This window comes from Pinus tabuliformis, chromosome 4_2 (genome assembly GCF_031772625.1).
Source record: "Pinus tabuliformis cultivar Carrire ecotype Pingquan chromosome 4_2, CPIR1, whole genome shotgun sequence".
In the NCBI taxonomy this organism is placed as follows: Eukaryota; Viridiplantae; Streptophyta; class Pinopsida; order Pinales; family Pinaceae; genus Pinus; species Pinus tabuliformis.
In genome coordinates this window covers 529,020,714-529,035,137 of record NC_142304.1, presented here as the reverse complement: position 1 = coordinate 529,035,137, position 14,424 = coordinate 529,020,714, and the positions used below count along the sequence as shown (strand labels likewise).

Genomic DNA, 14,424 nt, shown 5'->3' with positions numbered 1-14,424 from the left:
TCTGCCAGCTTTACAACAAAATCCCTAGTCTAATCTGACTGCAACTCCCAGCCCAACCCAACCCCAATCCAAATAACAGACTGGTCCAATCTCTTCAAATCATAGAATCACCAAAAATAGGACCCGACCTGAGGGAGTGTAATGATCTTTGGTATACGATATGTACGTATTATTGAAACTGAGGGAAATAAAACAGTTCATATTTAAGATCAGTTATCAAGAGAACATCAGTTGCAACAAGAGGATGTAAATAAGTAGCAGACTCATAATCAAGCAACCACATCCTCTCCTCCATTCCCAGAACGATTAGTCATACCTCGACATTTACAGTATCCTGACTTTGACATTCTGGGAGAATTACAAAATCTGTACATAAAAATCACATTCCTCCAAGCCATTCAAGACATTCCTATATATGCAAAAACTATCAAAGAATTGTACATAAAGAAACCAAGGAGGAATATAACAACTAATCCAAGAGTCCAAGTAGTCGGTACTTTATCTGGTTTACTATCTGAGAAAGAAACACCCATTAAATATCAAGACCAAGGAAATCCAATTGTAACTATTCAAATTTATGGTCAGACCCTGTCTAATGCCTTAGATGATCTAGGAGCTGCAATCAATATTTTAACAACCACTACCTGTAAAAAGCTCGGCATTACATCTGTAGCACCCACCTCTACTTTGTTAGAATTGGTTGATCGATCTGTAGTTAGACTAGAGGGTACTCTAGATGATGTCATGGTCTCTGTAGATTCCTGGGAATATCCAACCGATTTCCTGATAATTAATCCAAAAACCCGACTTGATGGACACCTGCTAATCCTAGGTAGATCTTGGCTTACCACTGCCATGCTTACATTGGTTGCCGGCAAGGAAATATGACCATAACCAAATGACCTGATATCAAGAATTTAGTTTTATACCCTCCAGTGCAGCCAAGTGTCACAATAATTAAAACTAACAAGCACCCTGTATCATACCTTACTGATAACATTAGATCTCCATTGACTATACAAGAGGCACTTGATTTTAAAGATCAAACAAAAGATGATGTCATTAACAACTTCATTAGTCAAACTGAATCCGGATCCTGCACATAGTGTCACATGATAGAAGCAGCATTTGATAATGAATTAGAAGAAGATCCTCTGAAAGATACACATGATCAAACAATACCTGCTACTTCTATTGCAAATAGTAAAATTGTGGAAATTGAACCGGAAAAACTTTAAATATCAATGCCAACTCTCACACCTGAACAAGAAACGAATCTCATCCATCTGTTAAGAAAATATCAAGAAGCATTTTCATGGGATTACCCTGATATGAAAGGAATCGATCCACAATTGTGTACACACCACATTTATATAGAAAAGGATGCTAGACCTGTTCATCAACCGCAAAGAAGACTTAATCCTCATCTAAAGGATGTGGTAAAAGCTGAACTTTAGAAACTTTTAGATGTCAATTTTATCTAACAGTAAATGGGTCTCTCCGCTTGTGGTGGTACCAAAAAAGAATGGGAAATGGAGAATTTGTGTGGATTACAGGGAAATCAATAAAGCAACACAAAAAGGTCACTTTCCTCTCCCATTCATAGACCATGTGCTAGATACTTTGGCAGGAAAGAAATTCTTTTCTTTCTTCCTAGATGGCTTTGGTGGATACAATCAGATTCAGATTGCCCCTGAAGACCAGGACAAAACTACTTTTACTTGTCCATGGGGAACATTTTCCTACCGAGTTCTACCTTTTGGCCTATGTAATGCTCCTGCCACATTCCAAAGGGCTATCCTTAGCATTTTTGCAGATTTAATAAATGATGGACTTGAAGTATATATGAATGACTTTACACCATATGGAGACGATTTTGATCCAGCACTAGACACCCTAGAAAAAGTCCTACAATGCTGCATAGCTACCAGACTTTGCTTAAGCCACGAAAAATGTTATATGATGATGATTGAAGGACTTATTCTAGGACACTATGTTTCAGCAGCCGACATTCAGGTAGACCCGGCCAAAATCCAAATACTTTTGCTTATTCCCACTCCTACTACTCAAACAGAGGTACACAGCTTTCTTGGATTTTCTGGCTATTATAGATGATTTATAGAACATTATTCACACATTGTTGCACCTTTATATGCACTAACTAATAACGTTGATTTTCTTTGGACAGAAAAATGTGAGCATGCTTTCAAGGATTTAAAGAAGCTCGTATCCACAGCCCCAGTCCTTCGAGGACCAAACTGGGATTTGCCATTTCAGATATCATCTGATGCCTTAGATACAGCCATTGGCGCAGTCCTTGGGCAGGAAGAGGATAAAAAACCATACGCTATCTATTACATCAGCAAAAATTTATCCCCTAATGAATTAAATTACACTGTTACTGAAAAGGAATTCCTAACTGTAATACGTGCTGTCAATAAATTTAGACATTATATTATAGGCTATCCTGTTATTTTGTATACAGATCATTCCGCCATAAAATATTTAGCAAATAAGGTTGTCACAAATGCCAGAATAACTAGATGGTTGATTTTATTGCAGGAATTTGATATCACAATCAAGGATCAGCTTGGCAAAGAAAACCTTATAGCTGATTTTCTCTCAATAATGCCAAAGCCAATTGATGCAGTAGCAGTTGAAGATCAATTTCGGACGAACATCTGTTTGTTGTTGAAGCTCAAACACCCTGGTATGCTGATGTTGCCAATTACCTTGCAGTAGGTAAACTACCAAAACACCTAACCCTAATCAGCACAAATAGATTGTTAAGAAGAGTACTCAATTCTCCTGGATTGGGGGCTATTTGTTTCACACAGGGGCAGACATGCATATCAGGAGATGTGTTCGAGAAGACGAAATCTTTGACATCCTAAAAACCTGTCATGATGGAACATGTGGGGGACACTTCGCTGAGCATAGAACTGGACATAAAGTATTACAGACATGATATTATTTTCCCACGATTTTCAGAGATGCAAAGAAATTTGTCCAAGCCTGTGACAGCTGCCAGCGAGCAGCACGTCCTGGTTAAGCTGACGAGATGCCTTTGAAACCATAGTTAGTAATCGAACCATTTGAGCGATGGGCTCTTGATTTCGTTGGACCCATCAACCCCTCATCAAATCAGAAAACATATCTTGGTGGCAACAGAATATGTCACCAAATGGGTTGAAGCAGAAGCATTGCAAGAGCCACAGAGGACTCTGTCATACAGTTCATGTTCCATCTATTTGTACATTATGGCCTTCCAAGGGAAATAATTATAGACGGAGGACCACAATTTGCTGGGAATAGATTAGCTGCAACACTTAATAATTATCATGTCCAGCATAAAATCACTACTCCATATCACCCACAGGCGAATGGACAAGTAGAAAGTAACAATAAGGTAATAGAATCAATCCTAACAAAAACCATTGCGTCACATAGGTGTGATTAGGCTGCCCGACTACATGAAGCACTCTAGGCCTATAGAACAACATGGAGAAGCACCACTGGTTACTCACCTTATCAATTAGTGTTTGGAAAAAAACCCATTTTTCCTATAGAATTTGAAATCCAAACATTACGAACAACACAGGAAGTTGGCTTAGATCTAAGCGAGGCACAAATTAATCGAATACAGCAGATCAATGAATTGGATGAAATTAGGCTCTCTGAACTACAAAATACAACATTGATTCAACAGCAACGAGTTAAATGACATGATGCCCTCATCAAAAACAAAGTCTTCCACGAGGGAGATTGGGCTCTGTTGTACGACTCTCGGTTTCAGGATTTCTCTGGGAAACTCTAGACTCGTTGGTTGGGACCATTCGAAATCCAGAAGGTACATGACAATGGGACACTTACTCTAATCACCATTGGCGGTTCTGGATATGTCTTCAAAGCAAATGGCCACCGAGTTCATCTCTATCGTAAACCACTCACTTGGGAATCCTTCTGCCAGCAGCTACGCCGAGACATTGATATGGAGATTTTAGGAGAGGAAGAGAAGTCTTCCTCACCTATAATTTATTAAGGAATTCATTTCTTTTTACAATTTGTACATAAGTTCTTTTCTTTAAGTCGTTCTTGTACATATGCTTGAACTAAATGTTTTCTTGTCATTTTTTGATGCTCCTTTTCTTCCTCAAGATTGCGATTTTTTCCGTTCCGTTTCTAAAAGAATGGCATTTGCATGTTTTGTTGTTCCTTTTCAAAAGGAACAACATTCTTGATTTTTCTGTTGTTCCTTTTCAAAGGAACAACATTCTTGATTTTTCTACTGTTCCTTTTTAAAAGGAACAACATTCTTGATTTTTCTACTGTTCCTTTTAAAAGGAACAACATTCTTGATTTTTTGTTGTTCCTTTTAGGGGACGACATTTTATTTTGATTTTTGTTGTTCCTTTTTCAAAAGGAACGACACAGCGGTGTGTTTGCTGTCCCTTTTCCAAAGGCGCAACATATTTTTGATTTCTACTGTTCCTTTTTCAAAGGAATGACACTTTTGCATCTTTTTCTATTCCTTTTTCAAAGGAACGACATTTTTCATGGTTGTTGTTCCTTTTTTAAAAGGAACGTCATTTCTAGTGTTTGTTGTCCTTTTTTTTTCAAGAAAGATAGCATTTTTTTTATTTTCTGCTATTCCTTTTTCGAAGGTACGACATTAGTGTGTTCTACTGTTCCTTTTTCAAAAGGAACGAGATTTGCACTTTTGAGACCTATGCTCCTTTGTTGTTCCTCTTTCCACAAGGAACACTTCCTACATACCTTTTCTCTCCTTGTGAAACAACTTGTCCCTTTTTCTAATCTAAATTAAGGATGCTTCTTGCTCCTGTTCTTTCAAAGTCTTTTAGAGACAGCTATGCACTTATGCAATGAACATAAAATCACAACATACTGAAATCAACAAATTATAAATCATTATCTTTATAAGGCTCTGTATTGGTAAGAGGACAAAAGGAAGGACATACTTATTCATCATCTTTTGTTATCATTGTCTTACTAATTTTGCCTTGATTGGTTATCTTTATCATGACATTCCCTTTAATCCTCTTTGATTATTGTTTAGGAATAAGAGCAAAGGGTTTATATCTTCCTACTGAGATGATAAGACTTCTTCCACCATTCCTACTCTTAAGGAGTGTTGAACCACCCTTTGTGTATAAGTAAGTAAAAGTGCTTTATGAAAAAGAAAAAAAAAAAGATGAATTATAAGTTGTCAAATGCAGGATAGGGGGTCTCATCAAGAGCTAGCCTACCATGATCATGAGGATGGAAGTGAAGTGGAATTCCCTCTATGGCCACCACACCCAGGGATGGTCCAAAAGGTATATCAAATAAACAAACCTTGGAACAGGAGGTCTCATCACAAGCCGGCCTGCCCACTCTTCGCTCCCTCCTCGTGAATGGCATTATGGCTAACTGGTTACCAAGCCAGCATAATGGCCTACACTTCAACATTACATTCCTTAAAATTCACATAAAGGGTCATGGTTCCAGGGTGAAATAAACAACTCTGCCAAGGTTATGGACACTTGTCGGCAGCAGAGCACTGTTAATGGTATTGAAGTCACATTGATTACACCAATAGGTCAGATACTAATACTCTTTTGTTTCTTATATCCTAGGCACTAATCATACATTATTTCCCGACTTATATATCACATGAACATTTATTACCACCAATCATGGCAAAGGAGGTGACAATGACCACTTGAGATTTGGCAAGTACAACAGACATCCTCCCCCAGCCTCGCATCATAACATAGCAGCCTCTTACGTAATACGCGATCCAACTTTATGCCTCGATTTCGGTAATTCGTTGTTTTCTAAACATGGCATATTTTCATATGCTGTTCCTTTATGACTTGGTTGCAGATTGGGTGCTACTCCTTTCTTTGATGGCTGGGACAGCCTATCACATTATGGGGGGGAGGTTGACCTCATTATTCCCCGGGTTATGTGTCAGCTCACTATTCGGGAAAGATAGTGTACTAGGGAATGGCACAACTTAACAGCATGATATTTCTATTTTTTTACACAAGTTGCTGTTCATAAGCCATTTTTGTTGCATACTCTGTGTTTTTTTCGAAATCTTGTGATTATTACCCTCTCTGTGTTTCAAACAGCAAGCAGTTGCTGTTCCATTGAGAATCCACAGTGAAACCATGGGAGGAAGGGAAATTCGAAGGGAACCTTAGGAGTTGACAGTCTTCGCTGCTGCCCGGGAGATCCTGGAAAGAGCAGGGTGGCTGACTTATCTCAGCCGCTTGCAGGAGTCTAATGAAACAGTGGCGATTGAATTCTTGTAGAATCTGCAGGAGGATCACTCCATAGTAAGGGGGAAGCAGATAGCGGTCACCGATGATATAATCGCAGAAGTCTCGAGACTACCAGCCACCGGACCTGTATGGACACTAAAGAAGGAAAGATTACAGAAGATCATGGAAATTTTCCAGGACGAAGGCCAGAGCTTGACGATTAAAGGGAAGGGAGTTCTGTCAGCAACGCTAGGAGAACCCTTGGCAGAATTAGCAAGAACCGTGCAAAGCTACATCACCTGCGAGGGGAGAAAAGACGTGGTAAGACCACGACATCTTAAACTCTTAGCTGTTCTAAAGTAGAAATGCTCTGTAAATCTACCTGCACTTTTGAATTCATTACTTCATGACGTTGCACGAAGCCTAAAAAAGGCACAACATGTAGAGTCAGTTGTGAGCCACCACAGGTTAATTTGATTAATAGTTAGTCATAGCCTCACCCAGCAGCAAAGCAGCTGGGAAGAGATAATTGCAATAATCGAGGGGAGGGTGACAGCACCATCCCCAAAACGTAAACATACTACAAGCACACCAGAACCTCCCTCCAGAAAAACGCAGAGAATTAGTAAAACAAAAACATGTTTCTAGCACATCTGAACAACCAGAAACACGCCAAGAATCGGCAAAGCGTAAGCATGACATCGGTACACCGGAACAGCCAGAGAAACATAGAAAATCAGTCCAGTTAGCTCGAATACGAGGAAGGCTGGAAAAGCTATAGGAAAGCACCAGCCAGACAGTAGAAATTGAGGACGAGCAATCCTCACGACCAGAAGAAGAAGTAGAGCAAGCTGAAGGAGAAAAGAAAGGAGAGGCTGAGGAGGCCGAGCAATCTGGAGAAGAAAATGAGGAAGAAGCTGAGCATTCTGAAACCGAAGCTGAGCATTCTGAGGTAGAAGCTGAACAATCCAAGCAGGAGGAGGAAATGGGACAGTAGGAAGGGAGCCCACCACAGGACCCAGTGGGAGAAGATGAATTGGCCGCAGTCTTGGCCAATATGGGTGAGTATGGCCAACCTTCCACTCCATTAGACCTCCATGGAAAACCCTAGGAAGAAAATGCATTTGAAAAACCACATACAGAAGAGGCAGAAGAAGGAAATCTGCCTGTTCATGATGAAGAGGAGATAAGAGACACTAAACGGGAATAATTTGTTCCCAAGGCACCAGAGGAAATTCCAGAGGAAGTAGGAATAGAAAAAGAAGTTGCCCAACAAGTGACGGAACCAGTTAGGGTTCCTACCCCAGAACAGCCATAATAGAACAGTGAAGAAGCACCCAAGGAGAAAGATCCAGAGACTAGTCACGGCCCAAAACGCAGTAATCAACCTGTTGTTCCTTCTAATAAAACACTAGAAATTAGGGAATTACGAAAGGAACAACGGAGATTACTGAGCATAATAGCCCAGCTCCATCAGCAGATTAGGATCCTGAAAGCGAGGCAAAGGGTAAGGAAGACCGCAGGGAAGAAAAAGATGACCATTGCAGTAAAAATCAGCAAGATAAAAAGGCGGAGGACCAAAAATCGCCCTGTTGTTCAAAACCCTGATGAAGATCCAACTGTGTTCCAAATGATGCTGAGGAACAGACTAATGTTCCATTTGAAAAGGAACAGCAGCAAGCTGATATTCGTGTTAAAAAAGAAACGGACAACAAGAAAATTTAGATGGAGGCACCACCCTCAGGGGTGATAAGGGACCTGAACTCGAAACAACGCAATATGAAAGTTCAGGTAAAACTCCCGCCTCCGCTACTACATGGAGAAGAGATCCAAAGATAGTGACCTTGCGCAAGGGATTGAAACAGGCTCAGCAAGAAGCAGAAAGGCTTAGAGAGCAAATGGTCCCTCGCGAGAAGTATGAAGAACTACAACAACAACTAAGGAACGTCAATCAATCCGAAAGCCAGGCCTTTGAAGGGTGGCGAAAGGAACAAGAGAAAGTTGCAAAGGTAACTCGTAGGCTAGATACTGTTATCAAGCAGATGGATACCTTGTGTTCTTTATACAATGACGTTTTAGCATGTAGGGCCCCTGCCAAAAACTATGCTCTGTTTTTACTGGAACGGTACTTACAATTAAAAATAAAAGTTGTTAAAGCAGGCGCCCCTATACAAATTAACATTGTCAATGACTTTATAGACTGTTGTAAACATTATGGGGTGAAGGTCCAGAGATTGTTGTGTAAATTCTATTTGCATAACCTCGTGCTAGATCAGGAGACTGAACTGAACCCTGGCCCTTTTGTTGGAGACATCCAATTGCAAGCATTCATCTCATTCGGGGTTAATCAGATTAAATGGTTCAAAACCTATAATACTTTCTAGAGGCAGGAAAATGACCTAGACTTGTGGGTAAGGGCTGATCCTAGGGACCCAATACAGTTGTGGAAATCACATAGAAACCTCATGAGAACTCTGGGTGTCATTGAAACATTAGGACCCATGCACGAGGCACTCATTCGACAAAGTTTAGAATATTTTCTTTCTATCTCTAATCCAAACATCCAGCTCAGGGAGCCATTTAAGTATGAGAATTTTCAATTAGCTGCCAACCGTTTGAACATCTATGGCGAAAGCATTTTGAGGGCAGGGCCATACTGGTTAGGATATAGATTCCACAGTCCAATTATCTGGCACCCTGCACCCGGATATCAAGCCCTATATGAGATGCTTGAGGGTCAAATAGGCCAGTTCTTTGACTACCTAGTCACTCACAACGGTTGTAGGCCTCCGCATGAGATTCCTTCTCCAGCCTATTCTCTCACTGCTTTGCATGTCAACCACAAAATTTTCATGAGGGCATGAAACAGGGTAAGCAGGGGGGTGTGTGGAGTACTAAAAATGTATGTTTTTGATGATCATTTCAATGGCTTTTCAGTGGAACTTGTGAACCTTTTTGCATAATGAACGTGGAAAATAATAAAGAATTATAACAAAATATGTGGGATTAGTATGCAAGACTTAACCGCTGATAGTTTTCATTCTCCTGTGGAGGAAGGGGTAAAAACGAGGAGCTGTTGTTCCAAAGAAAAAGACAAGAACAGGGTAACTGCTGTCCCTTTGATGAAGTACAGAGTGCAAACGAGGCTAAGCAGGTTGAAGCAACTCTGGGCGATTTCTATATGGTCTTGCAACTCTGGTTCAACGCAATGATGAAGTCGTTCTAAACTACTTTCAGCTTCACCTTGAAGGAATTCGAAAAGAATTTGTTTTTTGCGAACAATATCAGCTTCCTGATCATGATCGCTGGATGCCTGCGTTAAATAATAGCCATACGCATATGTCCATTTAAGCATGTGCCTGCATTCTACTATCTGCAACCATGCATCTACCATACATTTGAACTCTGTTAAACCAGATCGACTCATTCTCGTCTGTTTACACTCATTCAATCTTTTAATCTCTACCTCTCGCACAGCCTGCAGATCAGATAACGCCTTTTCCTCTGCCTTTTCATTTGCCTTCCATCTTTCCATATAAAATACCAACCTATCCGAAGAAGATGTTTTAGCTGCAAACCTTTTCCTAGAATCGACGGAGGCCGAATTCCTGGATTGATTCCCTGCATCAATTCTTCCTGATGTTGTTGCAACCTGATCAGCACTATATTGATTGCAAGACCTATGTTTAAACCAATCACCAAGGCATAACCAACAGAATTGAAATTCACACGGGGACGTACATGTCATGTGCATACACCCTTGATTTTTCTCTATTGGTCGATCACACTTTGGACACGGCTTGGAATTACAAAATATCCAGTACGCATTGAGTGAATCACCATTATTAATTTGATCAATCCATTTTTTGACTGTGTCTCAGCCTATTGGACGATGAGACTCCTCTAAACAATTCCAGCAAAATTTATGTGAACAATTGCAGACAACCTCCTCATGAGTTACATTAGAATTAGCAGAGTCAACCTCCACACAGTAGCCACAGTCTGGCGCTGGACACCATTTAACCATACTGTTTTGTTCAACATATGACCTCACAAGATAGGTTCTATATTTGTTCGTATCTTCCTCAGATAACCCCAGAGAAAAAACCATGTCTTCACTCACAATGGCACGGCATGGTGGACCTTGATGTGGACATCGTAGGTTGAGGCATCCTGCACCATCATGCTTTATTGATATGTGAATAAAAGTTCGCCAACAATCTTGGCAAAATAAATGGTCGCAGTACTTGAGTGACTTCATGTCTCTGATCTTGAAATCATAGAAACATATCGGACAGGTAGTTAACTCCTCCATTTTTTCTTCTTTGGTCTCATGTTTATCGTCCGGCTGCAACAATAAGCCCACAGCATTTCTCACTTTCTCCTCGTCTGCAAACCATTGATCGTTGGCATCAACAGAATTCCAACCGAAGTGACGCAAGAGAATAGCTGCCTCGACTTCCGAGACAGCCAGCACAGTGGAAACGCTTTTGGTAGCATTGTGCAGACGCTCAGCAATGTCGTTCAGACTTAAAACCGTATATTTCATACGTCCTTTATTGTCATCATGACGACTGCGTGCTATTTCCACCATGCTTTCATATCTCAATTCTTCATCTTCGTTTTCGCTTTCGTTGCTTTCCCTTTCATCGCTTTCGCTGTCATATCTCATTATCGGACATTTCATCGTATAAAGCCATATTGGTCGAGTTCGAGTAGATCAGAGAATGAGACTTTTTTCCGGGCTTTGCGGAATCCACAGAAACAAAACTCTCTGACCGTTTTCAAGCAGGTTAAAGCTAAACCGCAATGTTGTCAAGAAACTGTCTCCTTACCTTTTTGTACTAAATCAATCTTGGCTGGGCTGATATTTATACTCATGTAACTTGGCGCAGATACCAAAAACCATTCATGAGCCGACATGGGTGATTATCCGGTTGATTTTAGACGTAATTTAAAATAATGCTTACAACCCAAAGTAAAGCTGTTTCCCCGCCATCTATTTCTCCCACTAGGAGAAGCATTCTGTTGTCATTATTACTCCTTTTTTTTGAGGAGAAACATTCCGTTGTCATTATTAATGAATCACAAACCCTAACATCCACCAAATATATCTATGAAAGTATGAAAGTATAGTGAATTAAAATATTAAATTTTAACCAAATTTTTCTTGATATTTCTTCTAAATATGCCAAAAATTTCACCATTTGAAGTATCACATAAAAAATTAAAGAAAATGTAAAAGTGATTCATTCAAAGTATAAAAACCCTTGGATTATATGCTCTCATACCAAATTTTATAAGCCAAATACATAAAATTCAATAGTTCACACAATGTACAACAATGTGAGCATTAATGACAACCCAAATATAGATAATAATACAGAAATGCCTCAAAATACCTCAAATAGATTCATACATTGAAATAACATCCATACCATCCATAATGAATACATCATCGCTATATACACCAATCCACACATTACACATGCAATCCCTTCATTATTAGGATGATCCCATTACATATACATTTACATATTCCATAGTAAGGCCGAGAATGCAAAATATGTTCATTTAAGGTCTCAAAATGACTCTTGATGTTTTTGACTTGAGATTTTCCAAACTAGCACTACCCGAAAAAATAGTCTTGTGGATTGATTCCTCTACTTTTTCTACTTTGAAAGCATCAAGATGGATGAAAAATTCATCCAAGTCCAGCGGCCAACTTGCACTGATTAATATTAAGTGACTGCTGGTTCTAGTAATAATTGCTTCCACGTGCGCACCCTGCTGGTGCATTAATCCGGACTAACTTCGGAGAGATTGTTTTCAAAAGCCTGAATTAGGTTTTCAAAATATTGGCCCGTCGATTTTCTGAGCTTTTCAAGCCTGATACAGAAGTCATCAAAATCGCGCAACGCCTTTTTCCCAGTCGAAGTATAAGCGTCAGCTTTAAGGGCGATTTCTATATGGTCTTGCAACTCTCGTTCAACGCAATGATGAAGTCGTTCTAAACTACTTTCAGCTTCACCTTGCAGGAATTCGAAAAGAATTTGTTTTTTGCGAACAATATCAGCTTCCTGATCATGATCGCTGGATGCCTGCGTTAAATAATAGCCATACGCATATGTCCATTTAAGCATGTGCCTGCATTCTGCTATCTGCAACCATGCATCTACCATACATTTGAACTCTGTTAAACCAGATCGACTCATTCTCGTCTGTTTACACTCATTCAATCTTTTAATCTCTACCTCTCGCACAGCCTGCAGATCAGATAACGCCTTTTCCTCTGCCTTTTCATTTGCCTTCCATCTTTCCATATAAAATACCAACCTATCCGAAGAAGATGTTTTAGCTGCAAACCTTTTCCTAGAATCGACGGAGGCCAAATTCCTGGATTGATTCCCTGCATCAATTCTTCCTGATGTTGTTGCAACCTTATCAGCACTATATTGATTGCAAGACCCATGTTTAAACCAATCACCAAGGCATAACCAACAGAATTGAAATTCACACGGGGACGTACATGTCATGTGCATACACCCTTGATTTTTCTCTATTGGTCGATCACACTTTGGACACGGCTTGGAATTACAAAATATCCAGTACGCATTGAGTGAATCACCATTATTAATTTGATCAATCCATTTTTTGACTGTGTCGCAGCCTATTGGACGATGAGACTCCTCTAAACAATTCCAGCAAAATTTATGTGAACAATTGCAGACAACCTCCTCATGAGTTACATTAGAATTAGCAGAGTCAACCTCCACACAGTAGCCACAGTCTGGCGCTGGACACCATTTAACCATACTGTTTTGTTCAACATATGACCTCACAAGATAGGTTCTATATTTGTTCGTATCTTCCTCAGATAACCCCAGAGAAAAAACCATGTCTTCACTCACAATGGCACGGCATCGTGGACCTTGATGTGGACATCGTAGGTTGAGGCATCCTGCACCATCATGCTTTATTGATATGTGAATAAAAGTTCGCCAACAATCTTGGCAAAATAAATGGTCGCAGTACTTGAGTGACTTCATGTCTCTGATTTTGAAATCATAGAAACATATCGGACAGGTAGTTAACTCCTCCATTTTTTCTTCTTTGGTCTCATGTTTATCGTCCGGCTGCAACAATAGGCCCACAGCATTTCTCACTTTCTCCTCGTCTGCAAACCATTGATCGTTGGCATTAACAGAATTCCAACCGAAGTGACGCAAGAGAATAGCTGCCTCGGTTTCCGAGACAGCCAGCACAGTGGAAACGCTTTTGGTAGCATTGTGCAGACGCTCACCAATGTCGTTCAGACTTAAAACCGTATATTTCATACGTCCTTTATTGCCATCATGACGACTGCGTGCTATTTCCACCATGCTTTCATATCTCAATTCTTCATCTTCGTTTTCGCTTTCGTTGCTTTCCCTTTCATCGCTTTCGCTGTCATATATCTCATTATCGGACATTTCATCGTATAAAGCCATATTGGTCGAGTTCGAGTAGATCAGAGAATGAGGCTTATTTCGGGCCTTGCGGAATCCACAGAAGCAAAACTCTCTGACCGTGTTCAAGCAGGTTAAAGCTAAACCGCAATGTTGTCAAGAAACTGTGTCTCCTTACCTTTTTGTACTAAATCAATCCTTGCTTGGCTGATATTTATACTCATGTAACTTGGCGCAGATACCAAAAACCATTCATGAGCCGACATGGGTGATTATCCGGTTGATTTTAGACCGGGCCTTGCGGAATCCACAGAAGCAAAACTCTCTGACCGTGTTCAAGCAGGTTAAAGCTAAACCGCAATGTTGTCAAGAAACTGTGTCTCCTTACCCTTTTGTACTAAATCAATCCTTGCTTGGCTGATATTTATACTCATGTAACTTGGCGCAGATACCAAAAACCATTCATGAGCCGACATGGGTGATTATCCGGTTGATTTTAGACGTAATTTAAAATAATGCTTACAACCCAAAGTAAAGCGGTTTCCCCGCCATCGAAACATTCCGTTGTTATTATTAATGAATCACAAACCCTGACATCCATCAAATATATCTATGAAAGTATATGAAAGTATAGTGAATTAAAATATTAAATTTTAACCAAATTTTTCTTTATATTTCTTCTAAATATGCCAAAAATTTCACCATTT

At 39.9% G+C, this 14,424-nt stretch overlaps 1 protein-coding gene and 1 pseudogene across 1 annotated transcript in view; both read right to left on the bottom strand.

Moving 5' to 3' along the window:
* Nucleotides 1-10,941, bottom strand: part of LOC149170341 (putative E3 ubiquitin-protein ligase ARI8) — a 14,883-nt gene extending 3,942 nt beyond the window's left edge. The window contains exons 1-2 of the mRNA XM_089425524.1: nucleotides 10,231-10,941; nucleotides 9,412-9,921 (exon numbers count right to left, since the gene is read on the bottom strand). Of these exons, the coding sequence (XP_089281650.1) occupies nucleotides 9,412-9,921; nucleotides 10,231-10,941 (1,221 nt within the window). The remainder of the gene's footprint in view (nucleotides 1-9,411; nucleotides 9,922-10,230) is intronic.
* Nucleotides 10,942-12,067: 1,126 nt separating this feature from the next.
* Nucleotides 12,068-13,759, bottom strand: LOC149170340 (putative E3 ubiquitin-protein ligase ARI8 pseudogene; annotated as a pseudogene).
* Nucleotides 13,760-14,424: the final 665 nt, after the last annotated feature.